Consider the following 14,863-nt stretch of genomic DNA (forward strand, 5'->3'; position numbering starts at 1 on the left):
GCTTAGTGGCAAAGTGCTTGCCTAGCATACATGAAGCTCTGGGTTCAATTCCTCAGTATTACATAAACAGAAAAGGCCAGAAGTGGCCCTGTGGCTCAAGTGGTAGTGTGAATGAACACAAAGACGCTTGGGGACAGCACCCAGGCCCGGAGTTCAAGCCGCAGGGCCAGCAAAAATAAAAAATTAATTAAAAAAAAGGAAATACGGGAGGCTAAGAAGAGCATGCCCAAAAGAGCATGTAGGGTTACATGAGGTGGCTGCTGCTGAGGGTCCAACAGCAACCCTCCCACGTTACATGTGGACAGGCTGGCATTACAGCATGTGGCATTACAGCATGTAGACAGGCCGAGTGCTTTGACATTTCTAAGGAACAGCCTTAGAACAAAGGCCTTGCTTTCTCCAGCCCCCACACTCTCCCGCAACCATGCCCGGAAGGGCCTTCTCCACAGCCCCATTCTCTGAGGGAACCTTCTTCACAAGGAAGACAGCTGTCTGCAGCCCCTCACTTCCTCTCATCAATGAGGGAAGAGTAACCCATAGGAGTTGATGTCATACCTACAGCACAGAGGAACTTTGTCTCAGGCCACTGCCTATTCTTTGAGACCACTTTCTCCTAAAAATCATGTATTCTTCCTCTAAAATTCCTTGTGTCCTCACTTTCTGCTACTCTATGGAGAGTGTGTCTGAGCTTCTAAATCCTTCTTGGTTCCTAGGTACTACCTACTTTTTTAATCCTCCAATGCCTATGGGCATGGTTAACACACAGGCCTTTTCTCCTGTTAATCTGCTATTGTCAGTTTATTTCACTAGATTCAATGACCAAATTTAAGAGGGCAGAGAGCAAGTTCCATCCCTCTCTTCCTCCCTCCCCACTGTCAAGCTTTGAGGCCTGACAGTAAAGTCTCAGAATACATCACCATATATCCCTATCATTTCAGCATACCGTTTTCACTAGAAGCACTTAGAAGGGAGTGTAGTCACGCTTTTGATACGCACTGAAATAAATCTCCTCCAGCCCCCAGAGTGCTGCCCTTGGCAAGCTGTTCCACGCAAACTCTCAAAAAACGCTGGTGAGGGCGGAAGAGGTGGGCTGTGAAGTGTCTAACCGTTCCAGGAAGAGTCTTTTTAGAACTGGCCATTAAAAGGAGTCTATTTATCAGCTACTGGTAAGACCTCTAATATTTTTCTCAATCAAAATCACAAGTTTCCTAATAATAATTAATATGGGCCTAGAATAAGGTTGAGAGGATACTGATGGCAGAGTTAATAAGCATTTTTTTCTGACTACAGATCTGAAAAGGGACTTTTTTAAAAATATAAATTCTTTTTTTTTTTGCTTCATGTTCTCTGAACACAATATTGCCATTTAGTCCACATGCTGTTTTCCAGAACACAGCAATATCTCCACTCCAGTCTTTCTACATAAATCAAATCAGCTATTAAAAAGACCACTTTTTGGGGACTTGCACGAAAATCTTTTCCTCTTTTATTTCTTTGGGCTGGAGTTATTTTAGGTACACAGTGATATAAACCTGCTTACTCTAGGTCGGCGGAAACAAAATGGTCTTTACAAGGCAAAATCCTCTGAGAAAGAAGTAAGTCTCAGAGAAACAAACAGGTGAGAAATGAAGCCAAGTACTTTGTCCATTCCTTAATATGGCACATGTCTGCAGCAGCACATGGAAAATAAGAAGAGACAGCAGAACCTCTGGAATTCTAGTGTAGTGTCTCCAGTTATAATCAACATTTTGGCATTTCATCTCACAAGTACTGAAGTAGCAAAAGCAGCATGAGAAGATGTCATGCTAAAAAGGAGCAAGAAGTGCTCTCAAGGTTGTGGCCAAAATAGCTTTTGGATGGCCACGTATTTTCCACTTGGAATTTTCTTTTAGGACAATAAGAAAAACACTTTTCAAAAAGCTCTAGTTTGGGCTGGGAATGTGGCTTGGCAGTAGAGTGCTTGCCTGGCATGCATGAATCCCTGGGTTCAATTCCTCAGTACTACATAAACAGAAAAAGCTGACTCAAGTGATAGAGTGCTAGCCTTGAGCAAAAGAAGCTCAGGGACAGTGCTCAGGTGCTGGCTTCAAGCCCCAGGACTGGCAAAACAAAAAAACAAAACAAAAAACCCTGTAGAGTTCAAGATTAATTCAGCAAATAATAGATCCTTAAAGTTTTTAATAAAATTAAGCAGCCCTACCCTCTTCTGTAGGCCTGCTAATGGCCATACCTCCAGCTGCTAGAGCCAAGTGAAACCAGGGATGGATCAAGAACAAAGAAGAGATGGGTATGTCAGCAGTCTAGGACAACAACAAGGGAGGAAATGCACGACCACCCAACTGGCCTCTGGCTGGCGAGTGAACTGAGGACACAAGGCATTTGAGACCTCAGGAAAGGGAGGTGTTTGTTCACAGCTACAAGCTGTGCACAGCTTGCTAATTTATTGCAGCATCATTACAATTAGCTTAAAGTTGGCATGTACCTAATTTCCCTATTGGAAATCAGTACTTTTCAAAATGTGTTAATGACTGTAAGGCAGATTTCACTTTATAGATGTTTATAGGTTATCCCCATTTTGGATGGTATGTCTATACAGTATATGTGTACGTTTATAAACTTCAAAATATTTGAGCTTACTTTTGACTGATTATTCTATTTGGGAGCTTTTTTATATTTTCCAAATTGTCTACAATGAGGGTACATCAAAATAATTAAGAACGGGGTACTTCCATGTTAAAGACCTAGGTGTTGCACTGAAAAGAAAAAAAAAAGCAGTCCAACAGAGAAAGTGAGCTCAAGTAGAACAGTCACTATTGTTTGAAAACTGTGCAGTTCCAAATAACTACTTTTTATAAAGGGTGCTAGAAATCTAGAGTGTGACAAGATGAAGATGAGCACAAGTATCCCAGCCAGACAATCATCTCTGAAAGAACATGCGGAGGGGACAAGGTCTGTGGTGAGCAAGGGCTATTCAAGCATCCCTTCAGAAGTGCTCAGAGGACTCTACACCATGAAGGGTATTGGATGACAGGACTTAAAAGGCTTCTCAAAAAACATGACACTAGAGGTTTAGAAAAAGGAATACTGTGTGAGATTCTTGTAAAGTTGTTACTTGGAAGTCATTACCTGAAGTATAGACAACTATTTTAGGAACAGTGAGATTGTTTAGTTAGGTTTATTTTCAGTTGGAAAGCAATTTTTTTTTTTTTACAGTAAGAATTATCATAGGGAGCCAGGCAACAAATCTCACACTTGTAACTCTAATTACTTGGGAGGCTGAAATTAGGAAGATTAAAATTGGAGGCCAAGCCAGGTAGAAAATTCCTCGAGAAGCTCTCTTATCAGAAGAAGCTGGGAATGGTAGTGTATGCCAGCTACAAAAATCAGCCTGAAATTTGCAGACTATATTCCAGGAATGCACGCAGGACGGAAAAGAGAATACATGCTCTACCATTTAACATATCTGTAAATGTAGCACTGTTAACTTTTGTTGTCTCACACATTTTTCCCCCTTTTGATGCTACTGGGGTTATACTGGGGCCTTGTGCTTGACTCTGCCACTTAACCACATCTTTAGCTTTTTTTGCTTTCATTTATTTTGCAGGTTAGTTTCATACTTTTGCCTGGAGGCTGGCCCCACACCATGATCCTCCTACCAATCCTCCAGAATAGGTGGAATTACAGGTATACACCACCATATAGTACATAATCCTTAACATACTTAAGAAAAGTGAGTAATTCAGTACTGTTCCAGTTTTTTAGTTAGTTATGCTTCTATTTCCAAGTAAGTACTAACAAATACAATCAAATTAGTCACATTTTCATATACTTGTATTTACAGCATGGAAAGGAAAGGCCAAATGAATATTTAAATAAGGAGAAGAGTTCCACAGACATGACTACTCCTTTGTTCTGGAAGTCTATAAATATAAAACCAGTCTTTTGAGAAGGTGAAAGTCTGTCAGCTGCCCTCACCAATGTAACCAGCAGAGCTACAAGATCACACAGGCAACTTTCAGCACAAACCTCCAGAAAGCTAAAACAAGATCATGATACACCATGTGAACACAACAGAGAAGTCTTTTTTTCTTGAGCCTGAAAGGCAAAATTTTCAAAGAATTCTTTTTGTGTTACTAGAATTTCATTTTGTGAAAGGTCTATGTCTTGCTGTCAAGTTTATACCATGTTTCAGCAAAAAAACATAAACAGAATCACTGGACTTATTCATGATACCAAACATGTATGTTATACAAAAAAAGTTGTGCTGATCCTAATGATTTATTGCTATAATTATTGATTGTACAACAGTAGTATACTATCTTTATATCCTAGAAAAGCAGTATTTAGCATCATAACCTCAATCTTAGTCTCTGTTTTTACATAGCTTAATGCCTAAACAAGCCATCAGAGTGCAAATTCCCTTTCAATATAGAATGCTATCTTAGAGAGCTAGTCATGCCACAGTATGGAAGCTTATGACTGAGTATTAAAGAAGCTACTAAGTTTGAAAAGTAAACCGTTCTGCAACCAAAATTAAAGGATAACCAAAATAAATATATGTACTTATGTAGTACAAGACACAGATACTGTCTTTAAACATTGCTACATAACTACAAAATACACATACATATTGACATTAGACAAAAAGACAACAGACACTTAAGAATCTCATCAGTATTCACTGATGAATCAAGATTTTCAGGGAGTAATTTCTTAGATGAATAATCATCAATACTAAAACATAAAGCCAAATTATACCTATCCTGAAATCTTTATTCTCATAGACACTATGTTAAGATAATATGCATAAGAGAAAACATGTTATTTGTTATGGATTCCTGAAGTTCTCACTGTATTTTTATTAGTCTTTTTTTTCTGATCATCTAATAAGCAAGTCCAAGGAGATAGTAATAGCTCCAGTTGGTATCTACTTCATTAAGGCTCATATTAATAAACTCCCAGAGCTATCATTTTACTTCAGTTAATACGTATCAAGCATGGGGCAGGGAATGAAGCTCAGCGTTAGAACATATGTCTGGCAAGCATGAGGCTGAGTTCAATGCTTAGCACTGCCAAAAAAGACAAGTCTTCACTTAAAAGAGCATGAAGGGTTTCCCTAAGCTACAGGAAAGATGGACATTAGATAGGGAAAAATAACTTACACCTTTTTAATTTAACTTTCATGTACCTTATTCTAGTTTGTAATCTGAAGAGATCAGTGACAACATGCATCTTCTTTTCTTTCCATTTTAAAACAAGCAGGCTTCTACCTGACAGGACGTGATATATGTATGTCATATCACAATATATGCCATCTTAAAGGCCTAACAGGGAAGAGTTGTTTTTTTGCTTTTAAGCAGTAACTATGAGAAATTATTCCTTATTTACTTGCAAGGACAGGTTTAGTCATAACAAAACAAAAGCACTATAATTTTTAAGGTACAAAATTTTTTAGAGCCAATGCCACAAGTTTATACATTTGTATATGCATGTTTAAAAATGCTGTGTCTAAAATTATGTCCTCTGGTAAACAGGGGATAAGAAGTACACTGAAGTTCTATAAAATAATGGAATAATATAACCTGCATGAAGCATATGACACTTTCAAAACCCATTTTGAGAATCAGCCATCTTAGATGGATCCATACAGTGGCATGAGATGAATTTTAACTTTCCACTGTTGCTGGATATGGCTCACATACTTAACCATATTAACTTCTTAGAAAAAAAAAAAAAACATACTGACAACAACAGATACCAAATTAGCCTTACAGACCTGCACCACAAAAAAATGGATTCTACTCTAATAGCTGGCATTTCTTCCCTTATATTTATCTTTTTAACATCAGTACTACTTCATAAAAATGTTTGCTTGGTGAATTTCACCTGATGGACAAGAGGAAACAAGATAAATGCAAAAGTTATAGATTTCCATGCAACATTTTTTTACTTGTTTAGATATTTAATGATTACTTATTGGTAAAATAAAAATCTCATTAAAATGTACTGCTTATAGTCAAATCAAGTTGAAATTTAATTTCTGCCTTTTAATAATGTATCATCTATATACCATGCAATTATAGCAGTGTACCCAAGCATGGAGGTAACAATCTTAAAGAAAAGCAGCTAAGGAAAAAACATGCAATAAAGTTCCACCTACAGGGATCCCTCTGACTATTTTCGGTGAGTCCTGGAGATGACATGGATTGAGAAGTGAGCAAGTAAACAGAAGCCGTGCCGGCCAAAGAAAACCTCGTTACCAGGCAGCTTCACTCTTCTGCATCTTCTGAGATGGAGAACAAAGGAAGGGAGGCTGGAGCCAGAAGCAGGTTTTTCCAAAGAAACTATATTAAGTCTGTTAGTTTTCTACTGATGGCTTAAGCAGACATACATCAGAATCTACTGCCTTTAAAAGCAAAATGCAAGCTCTCAGGGGCTCTGGTGTACAAAGATATATGCACTGATCTGGGGCTATACCAAATGCTGCTCACAGGCAGGGGGAGGCAGAAAATACACTAAATCCTTTGGAATTTGTCATGTAAGCACAAAGATGCATTAGTAACACACACACAAAAGGTCAAAGAAACCTGGCTATCTGAAAGCAGAAACATAAAAAATAAGAATACATTTCACTTTATAATACATAGGCATCTTTACATTTCTCCTATCTCATTTTTAATGCAATTTTAGCCTAAAGGCTCCTTTAAATTCAGCAATGCTAACCAGTGGCTTGGAATGTGGTATATATGTTTTAATAAATACCTTAAGTCATCACAATTCCAACAGTTGCAGACACCTACTTCAAATGGCCTCCTGTAAACTGTGCTGTCTCTGGTGTCCTCCGAGTGACAGCTCATCAATCAATCAGGCCCAGCGTCTCTACCTGCAGCCCCTGTGCCACTTCATAACCTCTATCACCTTTTCATACAGACATACTCAAAGTTTTTTCCAAATTAAAAAGCACAACAAAACCCAAATTCTCTCTTCCACCTCTTTGCTTTTGTTCCTTCCTTAGCTTGTGAAATCATTTCCTCTTCTTCCTTATTCATTTAAGTACTTCTTTTTTTTTTGGGGGGGGGGGGGGTCCGGTCGTGGGGCCTGAACTCTGGGCTGGATGCTGTCCCTCAGCTCTTCAGCTCAAGGCTAGCATTCTACCACTTGAGCCACAGCGCCACTTCTGGCTTTTGTTTTTTCTGCTTATGTGGTGATGAGGAATTGAACCCAGGGCCTCATGTATGCAAGGCAAGTGCTCTACCACTGAGCCACCTTCCCAGCCCTCATTTAAGTACTTCTAAAGTAATTTAAAGTAACCAGACAAGCACAAGGGTCACAATGCTAAACAAGGGAGAACACTGCATCCATTACAACCCTGCCATCTGGTTCCCCCCACCGCCACATGCTGCTGAGACCGCCTCACCCCATCACCACTTATCTCTTAACTGCCAAAGGCTAGGTTTCATTCTGTCCTCTGTGCAAGGCTGACACTATTTCTTCACATATCCCTGAAAGGCTTTCCACACAGTCCTGCTCACCTCTGAGAAAACTGGAAGAGGATCTAAACCAATAGGGAAACATTCTATATTCATGAACTGGAAGATGCAACAGGGACATGATAGTTCTCCTCAATCTGATTTAGTTAAAATATAATCCCATTCAAAACTGTGGATAAGAAAAAATTGTCAAAGTGACAATAAAACTTGGATGGAAATGCAAAAGACCTAAATAGTCAAATGATGTCAGAAATACTAACAAATTGAGAGAATTTAGACTTCTCAATTCTGAAGATTATTACAAACAAGGCAAGGGTCCCTAGAAACAAACTGAGAGCCATGTTATTATTATGGTGGTCACTGGTTTCCTATAAAGGTATAAAAGCAATTAGATGGGGCAAAAGACCCCTACAATAGTTCTAAGAGAACTGTATTACCAGCAGATGAAATTTTTGATTTCATGTCACACGAATAGCAAAATTAACTGGAAATGGATCCCAGACTTCAATGTAAGTGGTAAAATAGTAAGAGATGTTGTCAATGACAAAGAGAAACTACAACCCTTACACACAGCAGGCAGGTGGGAGTGCAAAGTGGTACAATTACTGTGGAAAAAATGTTTCTGAGGTTAAACAATCATATGATCCAGAAATGCTAGTCTTAGCTACCTAGCAGAAATGAAAATACATGCCTACACAAAATGTCACACAAGAAAATTTATAGGAACATTATTCGCAATAGCCAAAACCTGAAAAGAATCTAAATGTCCTTCAACTAGCAAATGGATAAAGAAGGTGTGGCGAGGGATGAAAAGGAACAATTGACTGAGGTTCTCTTTATTCTACTAACTCAGTTTCTAAAATCTGTGTGTCTCATTCTACCACTAACTTGGTCCAAATCTTTCCAATTGCTTTTCAATTAAAACTCTGCCCCCTCTTTTTTTTTCTCCTCCCCTGCCCTTTCTAATCTGGTCTTAAATTCATGACTACAAGCAATCTTCCAATATTAGCCTACCAAGTACTTGGGATCAATGTGCCTGACTTACCACTTTTAAACCAACTTTCTTATTCAATGTCTGCTTTTTTCCTGTCTTCTGGATGATCCCCAAAGACCTGCCTTGAAATGCAGGTCTGATCCTGTTATCATGACTGAAATCCCTGGACCTTCCCACTTCCTAGTTTGTCTCAGCTGCAAAAGTAATGTCTAAGTTTTCTTGGTGAGTTTAAAAAAAAATTGGGGGGCAGGGTCAGTTGTTGGGCTTGAACTCTGTGCTTGGGCACTGTTCCTGAACTCTTCTGCTCAAGGTTAGCGCTCTACCACTTTGAGCCATAGCTCCACTTCCAGTTTTCTGGTGATTCATTCGAGATACCAGTCTCACAAACTTTCTTACCTGGGCCAGCTTTGAACCATGACCTTCAGATCTCAGCCTCCTGAGTAGATAGGATTATAGGCATGAGCCACCAGCACCTGGCTGAGTAACACTTTAACATACACCATTAAGTATATATATTCACCTATCAAATAATGAGTTCCTGAACTGTCTATTACATACTACACATGAAGAAACAAAAAGAAGTTCTAGTTTTTTCACTCATTTTTGGTGTGTGTGTGTGTGTGCGTGTGTGTGTGCGTGTGTGTGTGCGTGTGTGTGTGCGCGTGTGTGTGTGCGCGTGTGTGTGTGCGCGTGTGCGCGTGCGCGCGCGCGCGCGCGTGCGTCCTGAAGCTTGAACTCAGGGCCTGAGTACTGTCTTTGACTTTTTCGCTGTAGGCTAGCACTCCCCCATTTGAACCACAGCTCTACTTCCAGCTTTTTGGTGGTTAATGGGAGCTAAAAAGTCTCACAGACTTTACTGGCTAGGCTGGGCTAAGCTGGATTTGAACCATGATCTTCAGATCTTACCCTCTTGAGTAGCTAGGATTATAGGGGTTAGCCACTGGCTTCTACTACTCATATTGTTTTGTATACTCATACCTCCCATGGAGACCACCAATCTAAAGGGAAAGTCCAAATTCCTGTGCACGACACAAGGCTGTGTATCATCTGTTGCTGCCTACATGCTCCACTTTACCCCACATACCATATGCTTCAGACACGAAAAATATTTGAACTTCCTTCAATAAGCAAGAAATTAATCTTTAGCTTGAATTCTTGAAATAAAGACGGCTGCATCTGTGTACCTGTTCTTTCCTCTTTCTGGAATGTCCTTATTGTTCTTTTCAGCCCTGTGAGTGTGTGTCCTTACCTCTGGTTGGCCACTTCAACCTCTGTGTGCTTATCCTTATTATCCTAAGGTTACAATCAAATTACATATTTATTTCTGTCCTACAATCTCTGTCACAGCACTTTAGCTCCTTGAGGATTAAGCATAGTTACAATACCCTTCACATTCCAATCAACTAAACCTGAGACTTCTAATAGTCTCCTAACTCTCTAGTCCAGAAAACATCTTCTATTTCACAATTTCTATTTTTACTTAAATGTAGCCATCATCACAGGAACTCTTCCATCTGTAAGATCTTAAACTGAAACCTCAGTCTAGCCCCTTCTCCTTTTCTCCTCCCTTTTTGGTAATACTGGGGTTGGGACTCAGGGCCTCACACTTACTAAACAGAAGCTCTACTGTGAGCCATACCTTCAGTCTTTTTATGCTCTGGTAATTCTGAGTTAGTCTCACTTCCTGCACAGACACACCGCTTTATTACAGTTCTTAACATTGAAGTTTCATCATTTTATCTGATATTTATCTAAACTGCATTTTACTATAACAACTAGTATAAATGACTTTGTAAGCCAATACCACCCTGGGTATTTAACTCAAGTTGTAGAAATAAGTATTTGGGAATATTAGCCAGTAGCCTACTAGGTATAAGAATTCATGCTTTGATCTTATATATACATTTTTCTAGTTTGGGGAGGGGAAGGGAAATAACAAAATGCTGAAATAAGGATACAAGATGACCCATTGTAACAGTGAGATATACAAGACACTATGTTGAAAATGAACTTTACAACTTTGCTGGGGGGGAAGGGGAAGGAGGCAGGGAGGCAGAGAGGAAAGAGAGGGGGTAACAATGCTTGATAGGAAATGGACTCATTACTTTGCTCATGTAACTGTAACCCCTCAGTACAGTATCTTTACAATAAAAATATGTATTAAAAAAGAATTTATGCTTTGAGTAAGTTTTACAGAGAAAACGAGAATGATGGTTAATTCAGCAAGATACTTAGTTGAAAATAAAGGAGCATGTGCACATATTAAGGTCATATTAAGCCAGGAATTTTAGGACTTAAAAGACATGCACTCCTAGACCTTCTTCCCTTGATGCTTTTCAGTGGCACAACGTTTCCAGACTTCACTTTAAAAAACTTAGACGCACTTTTAAGAGGTACACATAGAATGACAATTTTTTAAATAAAACAACCCCTAATTACAGACAAGTCTACATATAGCTAATTTTCCATGTCAAAAACTTACTCTGAATGTGCCTACAATAATGGGATTCTTTCCCTAATAAAAACATAAAATTAGTCTTTTAAGATCCTACTTTTGCCAGATGTAGTAGCTTATGCCTATAATTTTAGCTGCTCAGGAGGCTGAAACAGGAGGATCACAAGCTCCAGGCTAGCCTAGACAACTTAGAGACATTCTCAAAAGAAAAAAAATTAAAAGGTATTGGGAGGTAGTTCAGCAGAACACTTGCCTAAAATTTGCCAAGCTCTAGGTTCCATCTTCAGTTATCAGTCGCCCCTTAACCCCAAATATCTCCTTTTTTAAAAAAAAATTACTATCTACATTTAAATGACTATCACTCATACATACACACACACACACAGAGCTTAAAAGAATGGAACATTTAGAATGTGGAAAACCCTTTAACAATCATTAAAAAAACGTCTCCCCTGTATAGCAGAAGTGACTGGTGAAATTAAGCCATCAACTTCCATGGAGTTCGGAAGGGAGGATCCAGAACTCAATGAATGATACTAATCTATATTATCTAACACTGAGGATTTCCAATTTCATATTTTGATTTCTAAGAGATTCAGTTTTCCCTCAATTTAGAAAAGGGCTCCTAAATACAGGCACAAAGTGAATAAAATAATTGTAGGAGGTAACATCTTTGCTTTTCTGCAATATAAAAAGGAAACCCAAAAGCAAAGTTGGAAAAGTAAAAACAAAGAAAAGTAATCTAGTCAGGAGACTAGTCAGATTCATGGCAATTAAGAAGAATTATTCTGATGGTATTGAGTGGAATTTATCTGGTAGGTCTATTAAGTCTATAGTGTTGTTACAACTCAGTGTTTCCATATTGATTTGCAATCTTATTTTTCTATCCAATGCCAGGTATTGAAGTTTCCCATTGTTATTATGTTGCTTTTTTGGTCATCTCAATTCCACCAATCTTTGCTTTATATAATCAGGAGCTGTGTTATTGGGTGCACATGTAATTGTTACATTTTCCTGTATAGTAGTATACAATGGCCTTTGTCTTTTGAGACAGATTTAAAAAAAGTTACAATGGGTTGCAAAGTATTTTTAGATCTTTCCCCTATCTTACCACCAACACTGTGGAGGAACATTTATACTTCTGCCTTTCTTGTCATAGGCTACTTCCACTTTGAAATACTAGCAAAACATTCAAGAGAAAAACTTTTTTAAAATACTCACTGTGTCCTTTTGGTCCTGTATTCCTAGACTCAAGTGACCCTCTTACCTCAGCCTCCACAATGGCTGTCACTGCACCCAGTGCAAGAACAAACAACTATTCATGAACCATTGATACTAAAACTCTAGATATGTCACAACACTCCAATGTAGGATTTACTCAAATTCATAAACCGTCCTGTGGGTGGATGGGATGTGCTGTTAAATGTTGTACATAATTAGGGATCTGTGTGTAAACAAGCTATTTTAGCCTAAATTGAATTTATCTAGCAGTATGCAATGCACCTTACCTTTTGCAAAGAGATAGTTTCTTCTGTGAAGAGGGCTGAACTAAAAAAAGAATGCTTCAACTGCCATGCAAGTAAAGCTGACATTTTACATAACACGTGTTTCTGCCTGTCTTTTAACATTAACATGATTGTTTCTTTCCAGCTCTTAATGTTACATAAGATGCTAAGCTAGTCAATCAAAAGAAACAAGAGGAAAAAGTGCATTTCATGACGAGTTTAAAACTCCTCATGGTTCACAAATTCAAGAACAAATTAGTGGTTTATAAATCAAAAACTATGATAATGCATCATATAACATGATCATTTAACATTGTCATCAACAATTGGCCATGAGCTCAATCATTCACTACAGCTACAGAGACCAAATAGAAATCTAGACAAAACAAATCTAGAATAGGAGTAAGTTTTCATGCCTTTTACACATCTGTCTACAACATCCAACTAGATTGGATACATTAACAATTCAACAATATACTGGAAAAACCTTTAATCAGTCAGCAAATACAAAGGCCAGTGCTAGTTTATGTGAATATAATAAGCATGAAACAAGGTGGAGGTTTTCATAAGTAATTTAAGGTCTTCCCGGATACTGACATTAATTCCTGAGAACAGTGATTTCTTTCTACTTAATTGCCAAATGGAAGGACCTGAGCTGCTGGAAAGTTTGTGGTCTTTTGTTTTCACCAGCATTTCTCCAAGAACAATGTTAGCACAACCAAGAATTCTTCTTCAGTTTTCCTCATTTAAGAGCTCTCTAAAGTGAAGGGCAATTCTAGATTGCTTTGTGCATCTCAGAATATGTCTCATCAGAGTGTCTAATTTTACTGGAGAAACTGAGCCTGCAAAAGTGAGAGACAGCATCAGAGCAGAATCCAGTCTGACACCGGAAACCTCTCAGGAGGGGTGAGCAACTGTAAGCACACTCATTGAGGGGCCCCAGTCTGGATCTGATGTCATGGCCATCCTTTCTCCCCTCCCTCATGCCAGCCATCCTCTCTCCACTCTGATTCCCTACCACCTCTCTTCTCTATGTTCCCAAGATTTACAGGATACAAAATAGAATCTTCTTCAATCATGACTCTCAAAACCTCACAGCATGGTCTAAAACAGACTACTTATGGTCATTAGCAGGTATTTATAGTTAAAAGAATATCAAACACACTTGTAATTTTAAAAACAGTATTATGAAAACTTCTGCTCTTTGCTGTAAATTGTCTGGTTTTAAAGGAGTTCTTTTCATCATCATCAAGAGAACATCTGATATCAATTAACTCTCAAGGTCTTTAGAGTGAGAAACACAATTACCTTTGAAGGCTTCAAGTTCCTTCCTGTAGGAGAGAAAAAAAAAAGAAAATGCAAATTTAAAATAAATCTATTCCCAGGACTCTGCTCTACGTTATAATAAAAAAAAAATTATACACTTTGGAGGCATAGAAGAACCAGTCTCAGGCTAGCACTGAGCTAAAAATGAGACCCTCTTCACAAAATAATGAAAGCTAAAGAGGTGGAGGTGAAGAAGCAGCTCAAGCCTAAGTCCTGAGTTCAAAACCCAGTACCATTAAAATACACCCACACATAAATACACACACTAGAACATCTTTTCCAATGATGGTGTAAAATGACGAAGGAAGCTTCTGCCCTTCCCAAAGCCAAGCCAAAGCAAAGGCTTTAAAGGCAGTGCAGAAGGGCTTACCAGCCACAAAAGAAAGGAGGCACATCTCCCGTCCTCCCAACCCAGGTGCCCTTGGAAGAGTGACCTCAGGAGACAGATGTTGCCACTGTCAAGCTCCTGGGACCACTGAATTGGCTGTGAAGATGAAAGACAACACATTTTTTGCCCACTGTGAAGGTCAAGGCCAATAAGTATCAGATCAAACAGGCTGTGAAGATGTGGCCTGATCAGGCTGTTGAGAGAAGCAAGCATGTGCTTTAGATATTGCCAATAAAACTGAGATAATAAAAACTCCAGCTAGCTCACAGCAGCACTCCTAGATGCTCAGAAATGTGAGATCCAGAAAATAGTGGTCCAAAGCCAGCCCAGATGGAAAAGTCCATGAGATCCCTCTAATTAACCAGCAAGAAAACATGCTGGAGGGCTGGGAAGGTGGCTCAGTGGTAGAGTGCTTGCCTTGCATGCCTGAGGCCCTGGGTTCGATTCCCCAGCACCACATAAGCAAAAAGACAAAAGCCGGAAGTGGTGCTAGGGCTCAAGTGGTAGAGTGCTAGCCTTGAGCTGAAGAGCTGAGGGACAGCGCCCAGGCCCAGAGTTCAGGCCCCACGACCGGACCCCCCCCCCCCCCACACACACACAAAAAAAGAAAACATGCTGGAGTTGTGGCTCAAGTGATAGAATAACAGCCTAGCAAGCAAACAAAGCAAGATGAAAGCACCGAGTTCAAATCCTGGTAGTAGAACC

General features: G+C 39.1%; 1 protein-coding gene across 2 annotated transcripts in view; it reads right to left on the bottom strand.

Annotated features, from left to right (window-relative positions):
* Dtnbp1 (dystrobrevin binding protein 1) overlaps window positions 1–14,863 on the bottom strand; it is a 94,879-nt gene that overhangs the window by 36,300 nt on the left and 43,716 nt on the right. For both annotated transcript variants that reach the window (XM_042678571.1, XM_042678570.1), the window contains exon 7: window positions 13,753–13,775. In XM_042678571.1, coding sequence (XP_042534505.1) covers window positions 13,753–13,775 — 23 coding nt within the window. The remainder of the gene's footprint in view (window positions 1–13,752; window positions 13,776–14,863) is intronic.

This window comes from Dipodomys spectabilis, unplaced genomic scaffold (genome assembly GCF_019054845.1).
Source record: "Dipodomys spectabilis isolate Male_0828 unplaced genomic scaffold, ASM1905484v1 ptg000045l, whole genome shotgun sequence".
In the NCBI taxonomy this organism is placed as follows: domain Eukaryota; kingdom Metazoa; phylum Chordata; class Mammalia; order Rodentia; family Heteromyidae; genus Dipodomys; species Dipodomys spectabilis.